At 43.7% G+C, this 16,914-nt stretch overlaps 1 protein-coding gene across 1 annotated transcript in view; it reads right to left on the reverse strand.

Annotated features, from left to right (window-relative positions):
• LOC144146643 (arylsulfatase J-like) overlaps nucleotides 1-16,223 on the reverse strand; it is a 65,690-nt gene extending 49,467 nt beyond the window's left edge. Inside the window, exons 1-4 of the mRNA XM_077678580.1 lie at nucleotides 16,125-16,223; nucleotides 13,599-13,758; nucleotides 9,571-9,683; nucleotides 6,291-6,401 (exon numbers count right to left, since the gene is read on the reverse strand). Coding sequence (XP_077534706.1) covers nucleotides 6,291-6,401; nucleotides 9,571-9,683; nucleotides 13,599-13,758; nucleotides 16,125-16,193 — 453 coding nt within the window. The 5' untranslated portion in view covers nucleotides 16,194-16,223. The remainder of the gene's footprint in view (nucleotides 1-6,290; nucleotides 6,402-9,570; nucleotides 9,684-13,598; nucleotides 13,759-16,124) is intronic.
• Nucleotides 16,224-16,914: the final 691 nt, after the last annotated feature.

Raw genomic sequence — 16,914 nt, forward strand, 5'->3', positions numbered from 1 at the left:
CTCACTCCGTGGACGCAGCGACAGCATGTTTTGTACGTATGTGAGAGAATTATTAAAGAATCGCCTCAAAATTTGTTCGAGTGATTGCGTATATGCGCTCGGAACCGATGTAGGTTGATTGCTTAGGTGGCCGCATGTTCGTGCCAAAATTGAGCTTGGTGGTGTTGTGGTGAACATGGCCTCGCGTTCACAGGCATTTATAGTATTAGATTATGTTATTCAGATCGGTTCTAAACATTTATAAGCGTAATAAATAAGCAGCCGAAGGGCTGCCTGCTTAGGCACAGGGAATTTTTTTAGAGTGTGTTGTGCATTCAATTCCCTTCCCACCCCGACTACTTTCCGGAAAACGTGTGGGCGAACGTACAGCCGGTAAAAGGCTTGTCTATAACACAGCGTTCGTACTCTCATCCCTATCCTGCTCCGCCAGAGCGCGATTTGAATAAAACTACTGCGGAATTCTGAAGTCTTAGCCCTTCGCTTTTGCCTCCGACATGTCTGGAACAAGTATGTTTCGGCAGTTTTCGGATGTAGCAGGTTGAAGTTGAAATCGCTGTTATAGACAAGCGTTTTACCGGCTGTACGCTGATCAACCACTAGACAAGTACACCGTAGCCGATATTTAGAGTGGTATACCGGAGGAGTATTGTGAGTTTTGGGGCCGCGCCTGCACCATTGTTCTACCCTGCATATGATTGCATAATAGATATATTTCACCGTAGCTTTTTCCTCTGATGGCCTTGAGTCCCTTTTTTCCACCCCGTCGGAGGCCGCCTCAGCAGTGACTTCAATGGCTCAAATAAAGTTGTATCTATCTATCTATCTCTATAAAGGCTGTTCGTTCAATTGTTTACGTGCTCAGTGTTGCGAGAGTCTTTATGTGGGGCGTTTGGTTGCGGGCCGCAGCCCTATAGGCCTCCTGCGCCGGAGTTTTAGGGACATGCAGCGCCCCTAGTGGCCGACGTCTCTGGGTAGTACAAAAGCAGACGGCCCTCGCACCCTCCATGTGTTTTCAATAACAAGCCAGAGTGAAAGTTCGTTGTACTTAGTTTTTTCGCTTTGTGGCGCGTTTAAATGACTGGATACTGTATAAAATAGCCCTTAAAGTAGTTGCAGAGGCTAAACAAAATAATATCCGCAAAAACAAGCCGATTTATCGGCTTTCTTTTGAGCGAGCTGTCGTGATGGTCGCGGCGTGGAACAGTATCATCAGGTGGGAGGTCTAACTTCTTGACTACCATTACCGTTCTTTCTTCTTGCGTGCCGTCGACAGAGGAACGTTCACAAGTAGCGTAAACACGGAATGCTGCAGGTAACTACAAAGGTTTGCTTCAGCGGGAGCATGCAAGCGAACGCAAGAATTGCGGAGCCGACTCAGCTGACACTGCTGGCCTGGCACCGCCTTGAAAACGAGTGGAAGTTTTGTTTTGTATTTTTGTAAAATAATTGATTTTGAGTAACGTTTTACGTCACACGATTTACGAACGGCAGGGTACATGTATACTAGCGAGTAGGTGAGGCAATAGCGTCAAATGAACAAAATAAGCGCTATTAAAGGACGCAAAGCAAGCACCAAATCGCACGCCCGCTGCCTGAAAAGATGTGTACTTATATGTTTGCATAACATAATAGCCTCACACACGGCGCGCGGCCCCGAATATTTGCATACGATCATCACTGACTCTGTTGGTCATCTTCTTGTTCAGGGGTCGTTACTAACAATCTGAACGCGACGCGCCAGTTTTGTCCTCAAATTATGTTAGGCAGCGAGACAAGAACAGAGAGTTGGTCGCTTCCAGTTGAATTGTCCCCCATCTTCACACTTCGCCAAATTATTGTCAAATATTATTGGGAATTCGATATTTTTTTCGTTCAAATCCCCCTCTCTCTCCCACGCGATTTGCCGTCCAGCCCTCCGCCATGTCGGCTAGCATGCAACTCGGTCCTAAAATTCAAAACGTTGCTGACACTAATTCTAGCCTATTAAGTGTGAACTGGGAATATATAATGAAAGAGCGTAATTAGGTAAAGTGAGAGAAAACAAGGAAAGTGAGCTGCCTCTCAGTTTGCCCGACCACCTCGTTTTACCGCCACTAATTTCGGAATGGTAATACAGATTTCACGCTTCTGACGCTCGCTGCATTTTTTCACTGAGACACGCAACAAAACGGCAAGCTAACGCTGGACAATGTATTCATAACGGCGACGCAAACGAGCACTGTTTTAATTAAAGTGCACGCACAGTGCGCAGGTACGCAAAAGAGCGGCGCACCGCAGCAGGCGAGCCAGCGGTCCGCCGGACTCGCTGGCTTTTTAAACGCGATCATCGCCGAAAGCGTCCCTCTTATTTTTTTTATCGGCTGTTGTTAAAAAGTCCTTGTAACCTGCAGTATTAAACTAGACGGTTCACCTCAAATGGTCATTGAACCTGCGAGTGGGAGAGCGCCGACACCGTCCCGGCACTTTCATAAGCGCTGTAAACGTATTTAGCGCTGAAAAGCTTTTCACCCTAATGCCAAGTTGATCGCCGGAAGAGACCGGACTCGTCAAGGATGGGCTGGTGATCATGTCGCAAAACAATCGGGAACATCGAGCTCATTTTGTTTCTATCAACACGTGATTCTATGGGACCCGTGCAGCTTTGTACTACCCGGAAGTACTGCCCAGAATCCGCTTGCGCAGCGCCCCCTGGGCAGTGCAGGAGGCCTACATTCTCTCCTGTCTCTCCCTCCCCCAAAGCCTACCTCCTGTCTTGTTTAAAGTGGACAGAAGAAAACTGTTTACTCTTATACAGGATGTTTCAGTGAACACGTTCGAAACTTCCTGAAAGTAGGCTTTTCAAGAAAAATAGGAATTCTCTTAAGTAACAAGCTATCAGGTTCGGCGGACGTCAGCAGTTATGAGAAACATGCGAATTACATAGTTAATTATCTAAAACTATCTAATGAACTTTTAATTAGCGAAGTTGGGCGGTTATTGCCAATGGCGAGTTTGTAGCTACGGAGACGACGATAATCAATCAGTTTTTAAAGCAAATGAAAATACACTCTGTAGAGCCCTGCAGCCCGCGAAAATCAAGTATTCCCCCCCCCCCCCATGAAACCAAAACGCAGGGCACATGGTGCGCCAGACGTCTAGTGCATACGTCACATCCGCTGTTGACGTGTTGCAGTGACTGTGTCGCCCAATTCAAGAATGCTCTGGTGGTTCCCCACGCTAGGGAATCAGCTGATATCAACGCTATCGCATCCTGTATTTTTTCAATGATGAACGCTCACCTTACACCACGGCTAGCGTTATCTTTTCTTTCATTCGTAGGCGCAAGAAAGAGGACAGCCATTGCCCACAACATGGTCGCCAGTTTCGACAGCCCTAGCGGAAGTTGGTGACAGTTTTGTTTTTCTTTTTTATTATTGTCTCGACCACATCTGACGTGGCTACCAGACGTGCAAGATGTGAAACGTCACCATCCGTTCATTTTGTTTTTCGTAAGGTTTATCTGCTGTTCGTTTATAATCGCTGCGTGTTAGAAAACGCATTAGAAAAAGGAAAGGTTTGTTTGCTGGGCGAGGAGGGCTTCCACGGCTGTGGCTGCATGCCGAGGCTTCCTAGCTAGGGAAAATTAACTTACATTTTGAATTGGCCGCCACATTCACTGAAACACGTCACCAGTTGACGTTCCGTTCGCTCAAGACTTCCAGCGCTCCTCGAGCGCCGAGTTTCGTTTTTGAGCGAAAAACAACGGCAGGTTTTCTCGCTTTACAGGGCTTTAAACAGCGACTTTTTCATTGTTCTAAAAACTGATAAAAAATCGTCTTCTCCGGGGCTACTAAATCACCATTGACAATAACCACCAAACTCCGCTAATTAAGAAGATTATTAGTAGAGTTTAATTACCCACCTAACTAATGTGCATACCCTTGATACTATCTGGCGTCCGCCGTAGCTAGCAATCTCCTTCTGAAGAGGGTTTCTTTTTTTCTCGAACAGCCTATTTTTAAGAATTTTTGAAAGTGTTCGCTGAAACACCCTGTATAAAGACAAACCAATTTTGGGAAATACGCACATCAGTATTTCTGCCTCTGAAAGTACAATTACCTTTTTTATAAAGGCAGCACGAGTTTAAAACAAAAAATGGTGCCAATGACATAAACTATGCACTGACGTTTGATATGGTTGTTCCACAGCTCAATCAAAAAGTTTTGTTTGGTATTCGCGAATACGATACGCATACCATGCACAGCAAGTTGCAATGCATCCGATGCAGTGATCGCGGTCTTTTCTCACCTATATTGAAACGCAAGACCTTATACAACGTAGAGGTCCCTTGAGGTATTAGTGAAGATATAACCTTCCACGGGAAATATCAACATTTATTCTAAGCCCACAAAAATTGGAATAAGGGCTGTTTCTACAGGAACCACGATGAATATGAATGATGAGTAATATTTCGCTGCTTAAAAACCAGGTTTGATATTTTAGTTTTAGAGGTGATGAAATACCCCCTCCGCTATTTAATTATGAAGGCGATCATATAGTTCTGCGTAGGATCAACCAAATCGCCATCTTGAATGGCGATGTTTTTGAGAATTGCATGTACACAAGAGATTCAGTAGCCAAGCATATGTAACAGCTGGCTTAATTTAGTACTTGTCAATTCTGGTAAAATTCTGATCAAGGAATGCGGTAGAAGGACACTTCCAGTCTGGTAACGCTGCAAAGCGGTAAGACGACAAGCTTGTAAGAAGGAGAAAGATTTCTGGTGACGCGTACCGACTAATGTCTTGTGGGGCACGTCAGCTCTTCTAATCTCGTAGGCAGCTATTTTATGCTTTATGTCCACTATACTTTCGTTCTGTGATATCTCTGAGTCTGTTGCAGAACGGCACGTATCGACGCAGATATTCCGTCTCCAGGTGTTATCTCTTCATCACGAAATCATGATAGTACCACCGGCTCTTCTTAAGCCAGCGGAGGGTTAGCGGACAGTGCTGGTCCGAGAATACTAGGCCAGCTCTCTGCTTCTGTGTGGTTAAAGACACTAATGGGATAAAAAAATATTGGGAGAGCCACAGAAATGTACTATACTGCTTAGCTGGACACGCTGCCCCACGCCCGTCGATGACGGAGTAGTATCTAGCGCACAGCTTTACTCTGCGCTCTCGTGGCCGCTTTTTATTTGAGCGTCAAATTTATCTCCCATGATTCGCCGTACTTGTACTGCCATCACGCGAGGTGTCACGGAGCTATCCCCATCCGTGACCGAGAGCTATGTTGGGAGGAACCAGAATCGTCCATAGAAGATCAAAACCCTGTCTCCTGATTTATGCCTGCCGCCCATGAGATGAAAACCACTATAAGGGACCTGACGAGGCAAACCTGTCTCCTAACGAGGCTGCAGCAACCTTGGATGCTTCACCATTGCTTTGAAAACAACGCTTTTGTGGGCACGGATTACGTCAAGGCCTCGTCATCTGCGGTGGGAAGCGGTTCTTCTCTGCTAAATCTTCTCCCGTTAACAGCCTCATCTTAGTCGCCATAGTCAACGTGCTGTTGCCTCGACCGGGATGGTCGCTCTCGTCTACGGGGTTGAGATGACGAGCCACAGAAGTGACCAACGCTCCATGGCCCCATGCTTTCCCACCAAAGACGATGACGGAACAGTGCCCAGCCCGCACCTTGCTTGGGCTCTCACGAACGCTTCGTAAATGCACCTTCATCTTCAAGTCTCATAGTTTTTGCCACTTGTTCAGTCGCCAGGTATCAGTGCGTAAAGAAAGACGTTACGAATTTTACCGTGCCCGTGTAATCCTCACGGCGTCTGTATAAACTGATATTTGTTCACATGTACGTAGCCCCGAACGCGCCAAGTCCAACAGTTTATTCGTGGGAAAACACGTCGTTTATCGTTCATATAAGTTTTAAGAAAATTCAGCCGTAGGAATAACTCGGTCGACGACCGTGACATTCATGGCAGAAAAGAAAAAATCCAGAAAGACGTCAAAAACCGCTGCCTTTACGCTGTTCCTTTCTGCTAGAGTGTTGAAATAAGTACAATCGATAAAATTACGAATACAACACTTTTCAACAACAGTATAGCTGGCTTAAGCAGTTCCTTTTTAGCTTGATTATTCAGGCTTATTCAAAAATTGTATATATTTTTTACGTATCCCTCAAAATATTACCAGCAATATCCCTTTGGTTGTCTACATTACGCTGTTGATAACCCACGTTGGCCCCTCTCTATGTGTCACTGTGGATGGGCGGCATTTCAAGGAAAATCATCATACCATTCTGATAGTGTGATTGTAGTAGTCGAGTGCGCCGCTGTAGAAGCCGTAGAATGTGTCGAAGCCTCGATATGTGGGTGTGCATTCCTTGGAAAAAGAACCCAGATGCCACTGCAAGTATGAAGCATACAAAAGTATTAATTAGTTTCCAATATAAAAAGAGCTGTATTTAGTTTCGTGCCGTATACTTGACATGTTCAAGGCTGTTTTGTAGCCGTCAGAATAAAAACTGGCTAGCCACGACCTCGGTACAAAAAAAGGCATTAAAACCGTCTTAAAAGCAGTTCACCCTTTGGCCTTTACTCTACTCATTTTTTTAAGGATTTCAACATAATTGACGTGGTGCTAAAAGCCAATGGTGCTAGCAGCTATGTGAGGTGAAGAACTTTGTGCAACATTTCTAGCCTACTCGATCCTGACAACTAAAATTCCTAGCTGCTAACACAATTGCTGACTAACTTCATCTATCAGTCACGTCCTATCAAACCTCATCCCATCTACGATATCTGGTGTTTTGCATTTCAACATTACGGATCACTACAGCATCTTTTTACTTTACGAGTATCAGAACAATACAAAACGTATTATTCTGCAACCATCTTCATTTACCTCGGCTCAGTTTATTCAAATCATTTCTACTACAGATTGGGAGGATATAATTCAGGAAGAAAATGCTGAAAAGGCATATGACATGTTTTCTGATGAAATAAAAACAGCTATTATTTCATGCACATCAAGATCAGAGACCTACAGGCGTTCTTGCACCCCAATAAATACCTGGGGTACACGCGGCCTATTACATACCATGCACAAACGAGATGTTTTGCACAAAAAAGTGAAACTGCGTCCCTTCAACCTAGCTCTACTTGATCGCCTAATGAACTACTCTGGCACATTGAGCAATTTGTTCAAAGAAGCCAAACAAACCTACTACCAAAATAAAACCCGAAAAAACGGTAAAAATTATTACAAGTATTGGAAACTAATAAGAGAAGTTCTAAACTTGGCTAACCCAGAACCTGCAATCAACGAAATAACTGATGGTATTCGGTGCTTGACTAATACCAGTGATTTCGCAAATACGTTCAATGATTTTTTCGCAACGGGTATTCTGATTCAGGACTGTGATGAAGTTTGCCTTCCCCGCTGCCACATAGTTTCTTCTTACGCCGCACGTCGCCTGATGAAGTTTACGTCGTACTGAGTAGCTTGAAAAACCCTGCAGCTGGGCTGGACGTAATCATACCATCCAAAATTAAACTTGTATCCGGTGAGCTACGTGGTGTGCTCACTAACACCGTGAACAAAATATCCAAGAGTGTTATTTATCCAGCCAGCTAAAACAGGGCAAAATTGTTCATTTGTTTAAAAAAAGAGAGCGCGATATGTTTTCCTATTATCGCCAAATCACTATCTTGGCGTTTTGTAGCAAACTCATCGAGAAACGCAACTCATTCGTAACCGCCTGATGAGCTATCTTAACAAATCTGACTTGCTCACATTTAAACAATTCGGTTTTCTTCCTAACTACTCTACGCAATTGGTGGTCACAACATTTACTGAAGCCATCAAAGCATTTATTGACCAGGTATACTGGCCGTAACCATGTTCAATGAGTTTACTATGGAATTCGAAGCCATTATTCACTCTATACTTTTTTGTAAATTGGAATCACTCGGGATATTTGGACCAGTCTTAAACCATTACGCAGTTATTTGGCTAACCGGAATCAAGTCCTTCAAATTAGATTCCTTATCACAACCAGCACCTATTAACAAAGGTGTACCACAGGGATTCCTGTTAAGCCCTCTCATTTTCCTTTTTTTACATTAAGGATTTACCTGTTTGCCTTAAATACACTAACCGCATCCTCTATGCCGATGACCCCACAGTATTTGCTGGGTATGAAAGCTTTAGTAACAGAGCGACTCACAAACGATTCAAAATATTTGTCTCTTGTGTGAAAAAACCCAGCTTCATATAAACCCCTCTAAAACCAGCGTTATGGTATTTCCCTCACATCAAAGGGAGCTTCCTTCAACTCCGTCAATTTCTCTTGTAATCACAGCAAAGTCGCATCAAGATCAGCTGCATTTCTTTGAATTACCTTAGACTCCTATTTGAAGTTATGCTTTGATATGCGTGATTTGTTGCGATGATGTTTTAATTTCTCTGTTCACATACTTAGCTTGGTTTTCTTTGCCTTCGTTCACAGCCACATGTCATATTGCATTTAATCATGCGGAAACACTTATGAAGCACATCCCTCTGCGAATGAACACTTAATAAACCAGGATATTTGCGTAATCAGCTTCAGCACATAAACGGTGCCTACATATCCCATTTACAACAGTTTAAAATTCCTTCCACTCAAGTTAGCACTATTGATCTATCGCCTGCGCTGTCATGTCATCGTCATTGATGTCTTTCCCCATGATTACCTCACAAACTCTAACAGTACTAGGTATCATAACCTCTTTTTTCCAAACGCACGCACTAATTACGGCAAAAACAGTTCTCTTTTCAGGCATTGCATTCTCAACATAACACCGGTTTAAATTAAATTGTCTCGCTCTTTAAGTTCTTTTCACTGTAGATTAAAAAGCGATAAATTTGGGAGCTATTTGGAAGACGCCACTTATCGCATCAGTGTGCTGTATTTACTAAGTAAGCATTCTACGCTACCTGAACAACTCACACAAGCAACCCTGCACCGATCTTTTTTCTTTCTGTGCCATGTTTTCGCTTCATATCTTATAATTTTTGTTACACTACCGAAATCTGATGCTGCTACACCTCTGCGAATTGTCGTAGCGTATAACGTTCTTACAGGATGTCCACCTGACAGTGTTTCACTCTGGGACCTCCTTCGGTATATTTCGATCATTGTTTTCATTGTACTAACTATTCTTTTTTTTTCAATAATCGTTCAACCCAAACCTAACAGCGTTTACCAAAAGAAATGCCTTGTTTAGTTGTTGTATACAAACAATTCTTTTTCGTAGTCAGCAGCGGATTAAAAACTCAATCATAAAGATTCTATAATGAGCAGCAACACGATTGTGCGCCGTTTTAGTGCTTTAACAAAGTCCAGTAGTTGGTAATAATTTATTGGAGAAGAGAAATAAAAGTGTGAGGATTGCCTCGTTATGTAAGTTCTCTTCGCTTACACAACCTCGCATAGAATCAAAGAGCCAACTTGCAATTGACGCGGGGAGCCGTGCGGTAACGATACAACTAAAACTGCCTAGAAAACGTTTCCTCTGAAGATATGACTAACCTTTCCCACTATATGTGTCTCGTAGCCGAGGTCTTTGAGGTGCTGTGGCAAAAGCTTGTGCTCTAGGGGAAGGCCCCAAGGTTCGGCTGGATAAATTACGCCATGTTGGGTACCTGCGGCACGAAGGAAACAAAATAAGTACAAGGCGTTGTTTCACGCCCAAATTAAATACCACAAGGCAGGATGAAAGAAGAGATGAAGTGAAGGCACAAAGGATTAGTGCGTTCGTGGAGCGCAGGGAACACGACCTTCTTGTGTGCCTTCACTTTATGTCTTCATTTTCGCTGCCATGTAGTATTCAAGATGGATTAACAGCTCGCCCAAGCTTACTTATTGGCTAAATCGAATTGCCGTGGTTTGTACCCTGAGCACGAATGCATTGTATCGACCGCGCAATAAAATGAAAAGAATTAAGGACAGTGGACTGCATTTTACTAGCGAAAAATAGACACGGACGAAGAAGTACACAGGACACTCGCTACACTCCTGTGTACTTCTTCTTCGTCCGTGCCTATTTTCGCTAGTAAAATGCAGTGAGATAACCAACTAGCTCAACTTTATGCCTTAAGGACAGTGGAGAACACTGTTCGTTCTGACACAATATATTCGCACCCAATATACGCCGAACCTTCATTGTGTGAGTAACGTTTTACGAAAAAATGCAAGAGTGCCGTGACTACGCGGCTAACAGTGCGCAAGTATTGAATGAAAGTCCTCACAAGTGAAAGCTTTCGCAATACTTTCGCGGTTCAGCCATGAGAAGTACTTACTATGACCCACTCTATCCCAATGCAGCAAACAAAAGTTTCAGGATAGGTGAGCTATGCAAAATTTGAGTAGTATTGTTTTATTGCACCTTTTATTATCGAATGCGCATTGCCTGCGAGCTAAAAAAAGGCATTATCTGAATGTTTTGGTGCAAAAGCAGTCAAATCGCTAATGGTAACAGCTTTCACTTGCACGGGTTACAAGGGAAAAAACGTTTTAAGGTACCAGGTTTCACAGATTCTTGGGGCTGCAGAAGCGCAAAGAAGGCGATGCACTGGATACGAAAAGAGGGAATGTTAGGTATTTGGTAGCTTTGTGCGAAGAAACGGAAAGAGAGCTTTTTAAGTCAGTGTACGTGTTCAAGTTGTGCAGGGGCGCGTTGGGAACAATTATTTATTGGGGCTAGTTTATCTCTCGTCACTTAGTAGTTTTTTTTTTTGGAAAAGAGGAGGAAAGGGAGAAGTTATCCTGCAGTTGAAGTGATATACTGTAGCGTACTCCTCACAGTCTTAACATGCAATGTACATCATAAGCGTGGTGATCAATCTGAACAGCATTGAACAGAAGATACACCAGATGCCTGCCAGTTAAAAAAAATGTTCGGGACTACTTAGGTGTGACTGGGGCGTTAGGAGATAGCAGCGGTCGTGCGCCACATTAACGTGTAACAATGTGTTGTGGCCATTACTGAACATAATAATAGTTGCTTCCAATATCTTCACTATAGCAAATGACAGGGTCACCAGAGGGTCCCGTCGCATACATTGCGGTGTCTTTCTTCTGCGCGCACTGTTAGTAAGTATGCACCAGAACTACAAACTTCCAATGAAAAAAAGTTCCCCGAAGCATGCGAAATCACGGGCTTTTTGCGGTATCTCCCCGTATCGCAGACAATAAAGGTAGAATTTTCCAATGAAAGTCTATGGACACGATGGCTTACAAGAGAAAATGCACCAGTCAGTAGGATAAACCTATTCTGGTGATTCTGAATAGGAACGTGAAATAGGGGTACTGTGTATTACTTCAAAGGTATTTTATTTGGCAAAAGACGAGCGCTGTTTTTTTTTTGGCAAGAGACTTATTATCCAGAAAGTACCGCGAGTACTTTAGAAAATTGCAACCAAGTGTGAAGGCACAAAATTGCAAAAAAATGTATTGTTTTTAACAAGGAAGCTTATAAAGACGATGAAACCAGTAGGTCAGCGGTACCGCACTGCGGTGCTACGGTAGAGAAACGGATTCAAAGTTCAACAAATTAGACATTCGTGTTAATGCAAATACTCTCAATTGACCCACTGCGAAAAAAACCAAGTCGTTAATTTTGCTGTCCAACAAAAAAAGAGGACGATGCTGTAAAAACATAACAAAACTAAACAAAGGCGCGCCGTATTTGGGTCTAGGCGACGTTCCGGTGTACGGAGCGCCACTCTGCTTCGTGTTTGTTGAGTCCATAGGTCGACGCCAATGTACAGTCAGGGTCGATGGGGAAAAGCAGCGCGTAGCTGTATGAGAGGCGAGCCCACGTAGAAAGCCTGACCTACATGCAACCACGGACGCAAGTGCGGCTCGTATTTCATCTATACTAGTCCAGAAGTAGGATGAAGTAAACGGGTATGAGTTGCGGAGGCCTGAGGCTGTTCTGCGGCATTGTGTCGCACTGCTGCAGGTTATTATACTTTAGGTGGACATTATTAGCGTCCTGTCTGCCCTCCCTCTTCCGCATTAGGACTTCGGGTCATTCATTCCTAATACAGATTATTCCTTTATTTCTTGCTGTTTGGAATTCATGGTGGTACATTAGAGTCATCCCAACACATCGCCATTGGACCAAAGCTATATTGACTGAGCTAGCCGACATGGGCGCTGCTTTCAATGGCACCACCCAGCCGGCAGCCTGCACAAGGGTCTTTTACATAATCTCAAACGGCCCTCCAAGGCATGGAGTATATACTCGGGCCCAATTTTATAAAAAAAGGGGCGTCGTGTTGAAACGGCGCGGTGGCGCCGTGCAAATACACGTGTTCTTGGGCTGGCGCGTCGCTTTGAGGTCTTGGCAAACGAGAATGGCCAGGCAGAGGAGCACTGTATCAAGGGTGCAAATCAATAAGCGAGGCCCAAGAACACGTGCTTTTGCATGTCGCCACCACACAGTTTCAAAACGACACCCCCTTTTTTATAGAATTGGGCCCCTGGAAGACCACCACGTTTACGATACCAGGCTTTCGCGTATTAAACCGTTGTAAGATAACGAGTCATACGGAGACCGGCATACTTGGAGACTGGAGTGCGAACCCTCAAACTATGCTTAGCGGCACGGCACAGAAACGTAGCCGATGCCACGCGGCTGTTCCCTCCTCGTGCAGTCGGTACTCACATGCCGGAAGTCTCCGATTCTCGCCACTTCTCGGCGCCGGCCCCCCGCGTAGCGCGGAGGTCAGGCGCTCAGCTTTTCCCTTTAACAGTACACCGCATTGTACATGCACTCATTGTATAAAGGTTCGAGTGACTTGTTATTCCCACCGCAAGATAGAAAATCACAGACATATGAAGACGCCAAAGGGCGATTATTTCGCGAAAGCAGCATACGCACTTCTTATTAACTAATATTTCAACGCACCACCCCGAATATATTATACTCAGTGATTTTATTATCCTTTGATAAAGTGGAGAAAACTCGGAAAAGATTCAAAGCTCTGGGCCATTTGTTTCCTGTCACCTTTTCTTGTTTTTGCGCTCTAAAAAAATATTTTGTTCGGTTCAGCCTTTTGACCCGTTTAATATATTAAGGTAATAGGGCGTGTTACAACTGGTGATTCAATAGAGGTTGCGTGTATGTGACAATGTTTTTGGCGCATCATGCAAGGTTCAGAGGACGTGTGACTTGTTTAGGTTAAGAGATACTCGTGAAAACAACATTACTATCCCTTTGTTCTTGTGTCTTTTTCTGCTCGGTTTCTATGGCTGGGGACATTCAAACAACATCGATGGTACGATTATGTTATTTCTGTAGGTTTGACAGCTCCACCGTAATCTAGCTTCAAGCGACTGGTTCCGAATGACCACTTTAGATACCAAAGCAAAACTTTAGGCGTAACGTCAGTAGGTAGGCGGCCAGTTTCGCTTCCACTAAGCCGGGAAGATCTCAAAATGGCTTCCTAATGATGGTGACGGCTTCACTGAGGATTTGTGTTTTATCCGCGAGATTTATGAAATTAAAAGAGTCGTGAATTTGCATTATTATACTTTCAGAAACCACTCACCAGTGTGAATAGGGTACAGCCCAGTAAGAAGCGCCGATCTCGACGGTGTGCATGCTTGCTGCACGTAGAAATTGTTGAGTATGACACCATCTGCGGCTAGGGCGTCAAGATTGGGCGTCGGTATTTGCGTCGAGCCGAGAAAGCCGACATCATTCCAGCCCTGAAACGTGAACGTCAATATGTGATTCAGGATTCTGGAAAAGAAAACAAGTAGGAAAGTTGGGAAATGTGGTGTGATTAAATATGTTGTAGTTTCGTTCTACATTTTCAGAATACCCTTGCTTTATGTTTCTTTATGCCTCTGTAAATCCCGGGCGTTGAAAAAACCTCAAACAATTTCGGTAGGTATATTCCGAGTTATTACTTTTTTATCAAAATACATGTGCCGTCACAAATTGTTAAGGTGGCGCATGGGAAATTTTGTATCCTCCTCGGAGGCAGGCTCGCGGCTGGAGAAAAGTACATGGCGCTATCAACAACTCCGCCGTTTAGGGAAATTATTCATCGTACAGGGTATTTCTGCAATGGTACTGGAGGATCCTAAGCGTCTTGTTCTGTTCCACGCAGCGCCCGCACTGATCATGCGAAAAGCGCCGTCTCACATATTGTCCAGGTGGCGCGGGGCCTTGTAAAGTGGTGATGCGGTAATTCTCCAGCGGACTGGCAAAAACTAATTTGGAAGTGGCAGAGAGGCCGTGCACAAAACTTGCCAGTTCGGACAGCTTTATCAGTCGCAATGAACGGCTTCCATGGTAAAGTACAGATGAAACCAGAAGTGCTCTCAAAAAGGGTGCACGCGTGTTTTGACAATCTGCAGCCATGTTTCGTAATGCGATGTGTGGGGATAAAGCAAAGATTAAATAAAAGATAAAATAAAAATGTCAACACAGAAAACAGGATAGCATGTAAAAGTGACGCTGGAAGAGGTAATTAATCAAAGGCGCCGCTCTAATCCGCTGACACTAAACAGACGACGCTTGTCTTCGCCGGAAGAGCAAAAAAACAATCCGTGTAATGGCAGCATCCCTGCTGATTAAAGCCCATGGAATAATCGATAACTGACACGTGTTTAAATAGCGGTGTCCAAAACACGAAACATTGCAACGTTACTGTGAGCTTCCCGCTGCACGCGGAAAAGTTATTCTTGGCACAGATAACGTTGAGCATGCTACCTAATGACTGTGCTTGCTAATTTAGTTTTCTCAAAACACCTTTCAGGACCTCTTGCTGCCCCAATATGCAAAAAAAAACCGTAAATGTTGCCTGCTACAGGCAATATAATGTTGGTCATTAAGGGTAACAGAGTGGATCCCTAGAGAAAGCAAGCGTAGCAGGGGGCGGCAGAAAGTTGGATGGGCAGATGAGATCACGAAGTTTGCGGGGATAAATTGGTCGCGTTAGCACACAACCGGGGTAATTGGGAATAATGGGAGAGGCCTCTGCCATGCAGTGGGCGTAAATAGGCTGGGTATGATGATGATGATGACAGAAAGTGGCCTCCGCAAAAACAGTAGCTGAAAAAAAAACTGAGGTTTTCACTTAGTTTGAACAGTGGCTTCCTGTGCTCTACCACCGCGTAACTCCCCACGTCGGAACAGTGGAACAAAAATTTACATATTGCGTGTCCTGTTACATGTAAAGGGGACGACGCGCCAATACAATAGGGGCATCCTAGCAGCGCGGATGCCGATTAGGAAGATGTATGGTGTAGCACGAGTGAATTGCTTCGGTTAAGTCGCGCCAATAATAGACAAACGAAAGCGCGGAAAGAAGAACAATCTTGAAGCTGCAGTAAAGACGTCTGTCTAAGTAATTGAAATCATAGGACGGAGAAGCAAAAGTCTAGAAAGTGACACAAAGTACCAGTGAAAAACTTTTCGTTAATATCACCAGGCTTTCGTTTTCATACCATGTATGAAGACTTTATCACTTTGAAAATTTTTGTTGCTAACGGAAAATGTTTTGAAGCTTCCTTTTTTCCATTTTTGTTTGCCGGGTTAGGGGTTGCGTACGTGCCGCCAAACAACGATCTCGCGATTTTCAATGTTGTGTGGCTACTAGCCTCTGCACTAACGTGTCAGCGTTCTCAATGATAAAAAAACGAATGCCGTATCACGGAAATAATTATCTCCTCTACTTAAGCATGAGAATTTCAAATTTTCCGAAAAATGTGTCAGGAAAATTAGTAATTGACTGTCGCTGCAGGTTGGGAAACATTCCCAGCCTGAGTAAAATTAATTGGCGATTTCTAGGTTTGTTTCCTCGATAGTATCTTTGGTTTTCTTTTTAATAAAATTTGATATCCGCTAACGCTGTGTTTGTGGACTCCGTAGGTAAGCAATCAGGTGCAATGCTAGGAGGAACTACCTCAAGCCCAACCCATTCCGTTGAGCCTGCTAATTCTGCAGAAAAGGTTTCACTTTAACAACGGAAAGCTTTGACGCTCTGAGATGTACCTTAAGCAATCTGCAATATTTCTGCTTTATGTATACTTAGTCACTGTGTATCTGTTGACGATATACTTACCACTTCGTCGGCCAAGATGAATATTATGTTTGGTGCCTGCCCGTTGTTGATGCTCTTGCACGCCACCATGCTCAACACCACTGTTAGCAATGCCCACAGATGCATCTAAATTAAAACCGTGCAACAAAAAATAGGTGTTTTCGTTACATAATTGAAATAGCTAGAGCAGGATTATCACACAGAAATACAACAAAAAGAGTAGCATTGTATTGCATTTTTTTACAAAAAATTGGATTTATGCGGTCATATTTTTCATTTACACTGAACGATGCACTGTTGGTTTCTTTCCCCGTTTCATATACGAATATGTTTAATAAATCAGGTCAGCGCAGTTAGAAGGAAAAACGTGTGTTGATCGACTCTCTTGAAATCGTGACAAACGCTTCCGTAACCCGCAACATTTTTTTTCTGATGGAATCACCACACAAAAGAATATTTAGGCCAGAAAAAAAATTATTTGAGTACTACTGACAAAAAAAGGTCCCACAATTCCAAAAATTCCTGTGACGAACGAGCGACTAAAGAGACAAAAGCGGCTTCGTGTTGTAGGCTCTCGGTTCAAGGACTTTAAGAGACTGGATTACTAGAACTTGATGTCTGCCACACCGTGTTAACTCTTTCATTTAGAGTGATTTGTTTTATATTCGCAGAATGGTGGAGACATTTCTTTCAATTTGATCATGGCGAAATGACTAAAGCGGTATCCTCTATTTCTGTACCAAAGGTCTTTCGTAACGTAGCTGTAGGTCAGCCTATTCGCTCGTGAGTATAATCATCTGCAATCATTTGT

This window comes from Haemaphysalis longicornis, unplaced genomic scaffold (assembly GCF_048455015.1).
Source record: "Haemaphysalis longicornis isolate Haplotype H1 unplaced genomic scaffold, Haemaphysalis longicornis Haplotype H1 scaffold_7, whole genome shotgun sequence".
In the NCBI taxonomy this organism is placed as follows: Eukaryota; Metazoa; Arthropoda; class Arachnida; order Ixodida; family Ixodidae; genus Haemaphysalis; species Haemaphysalis longicornis.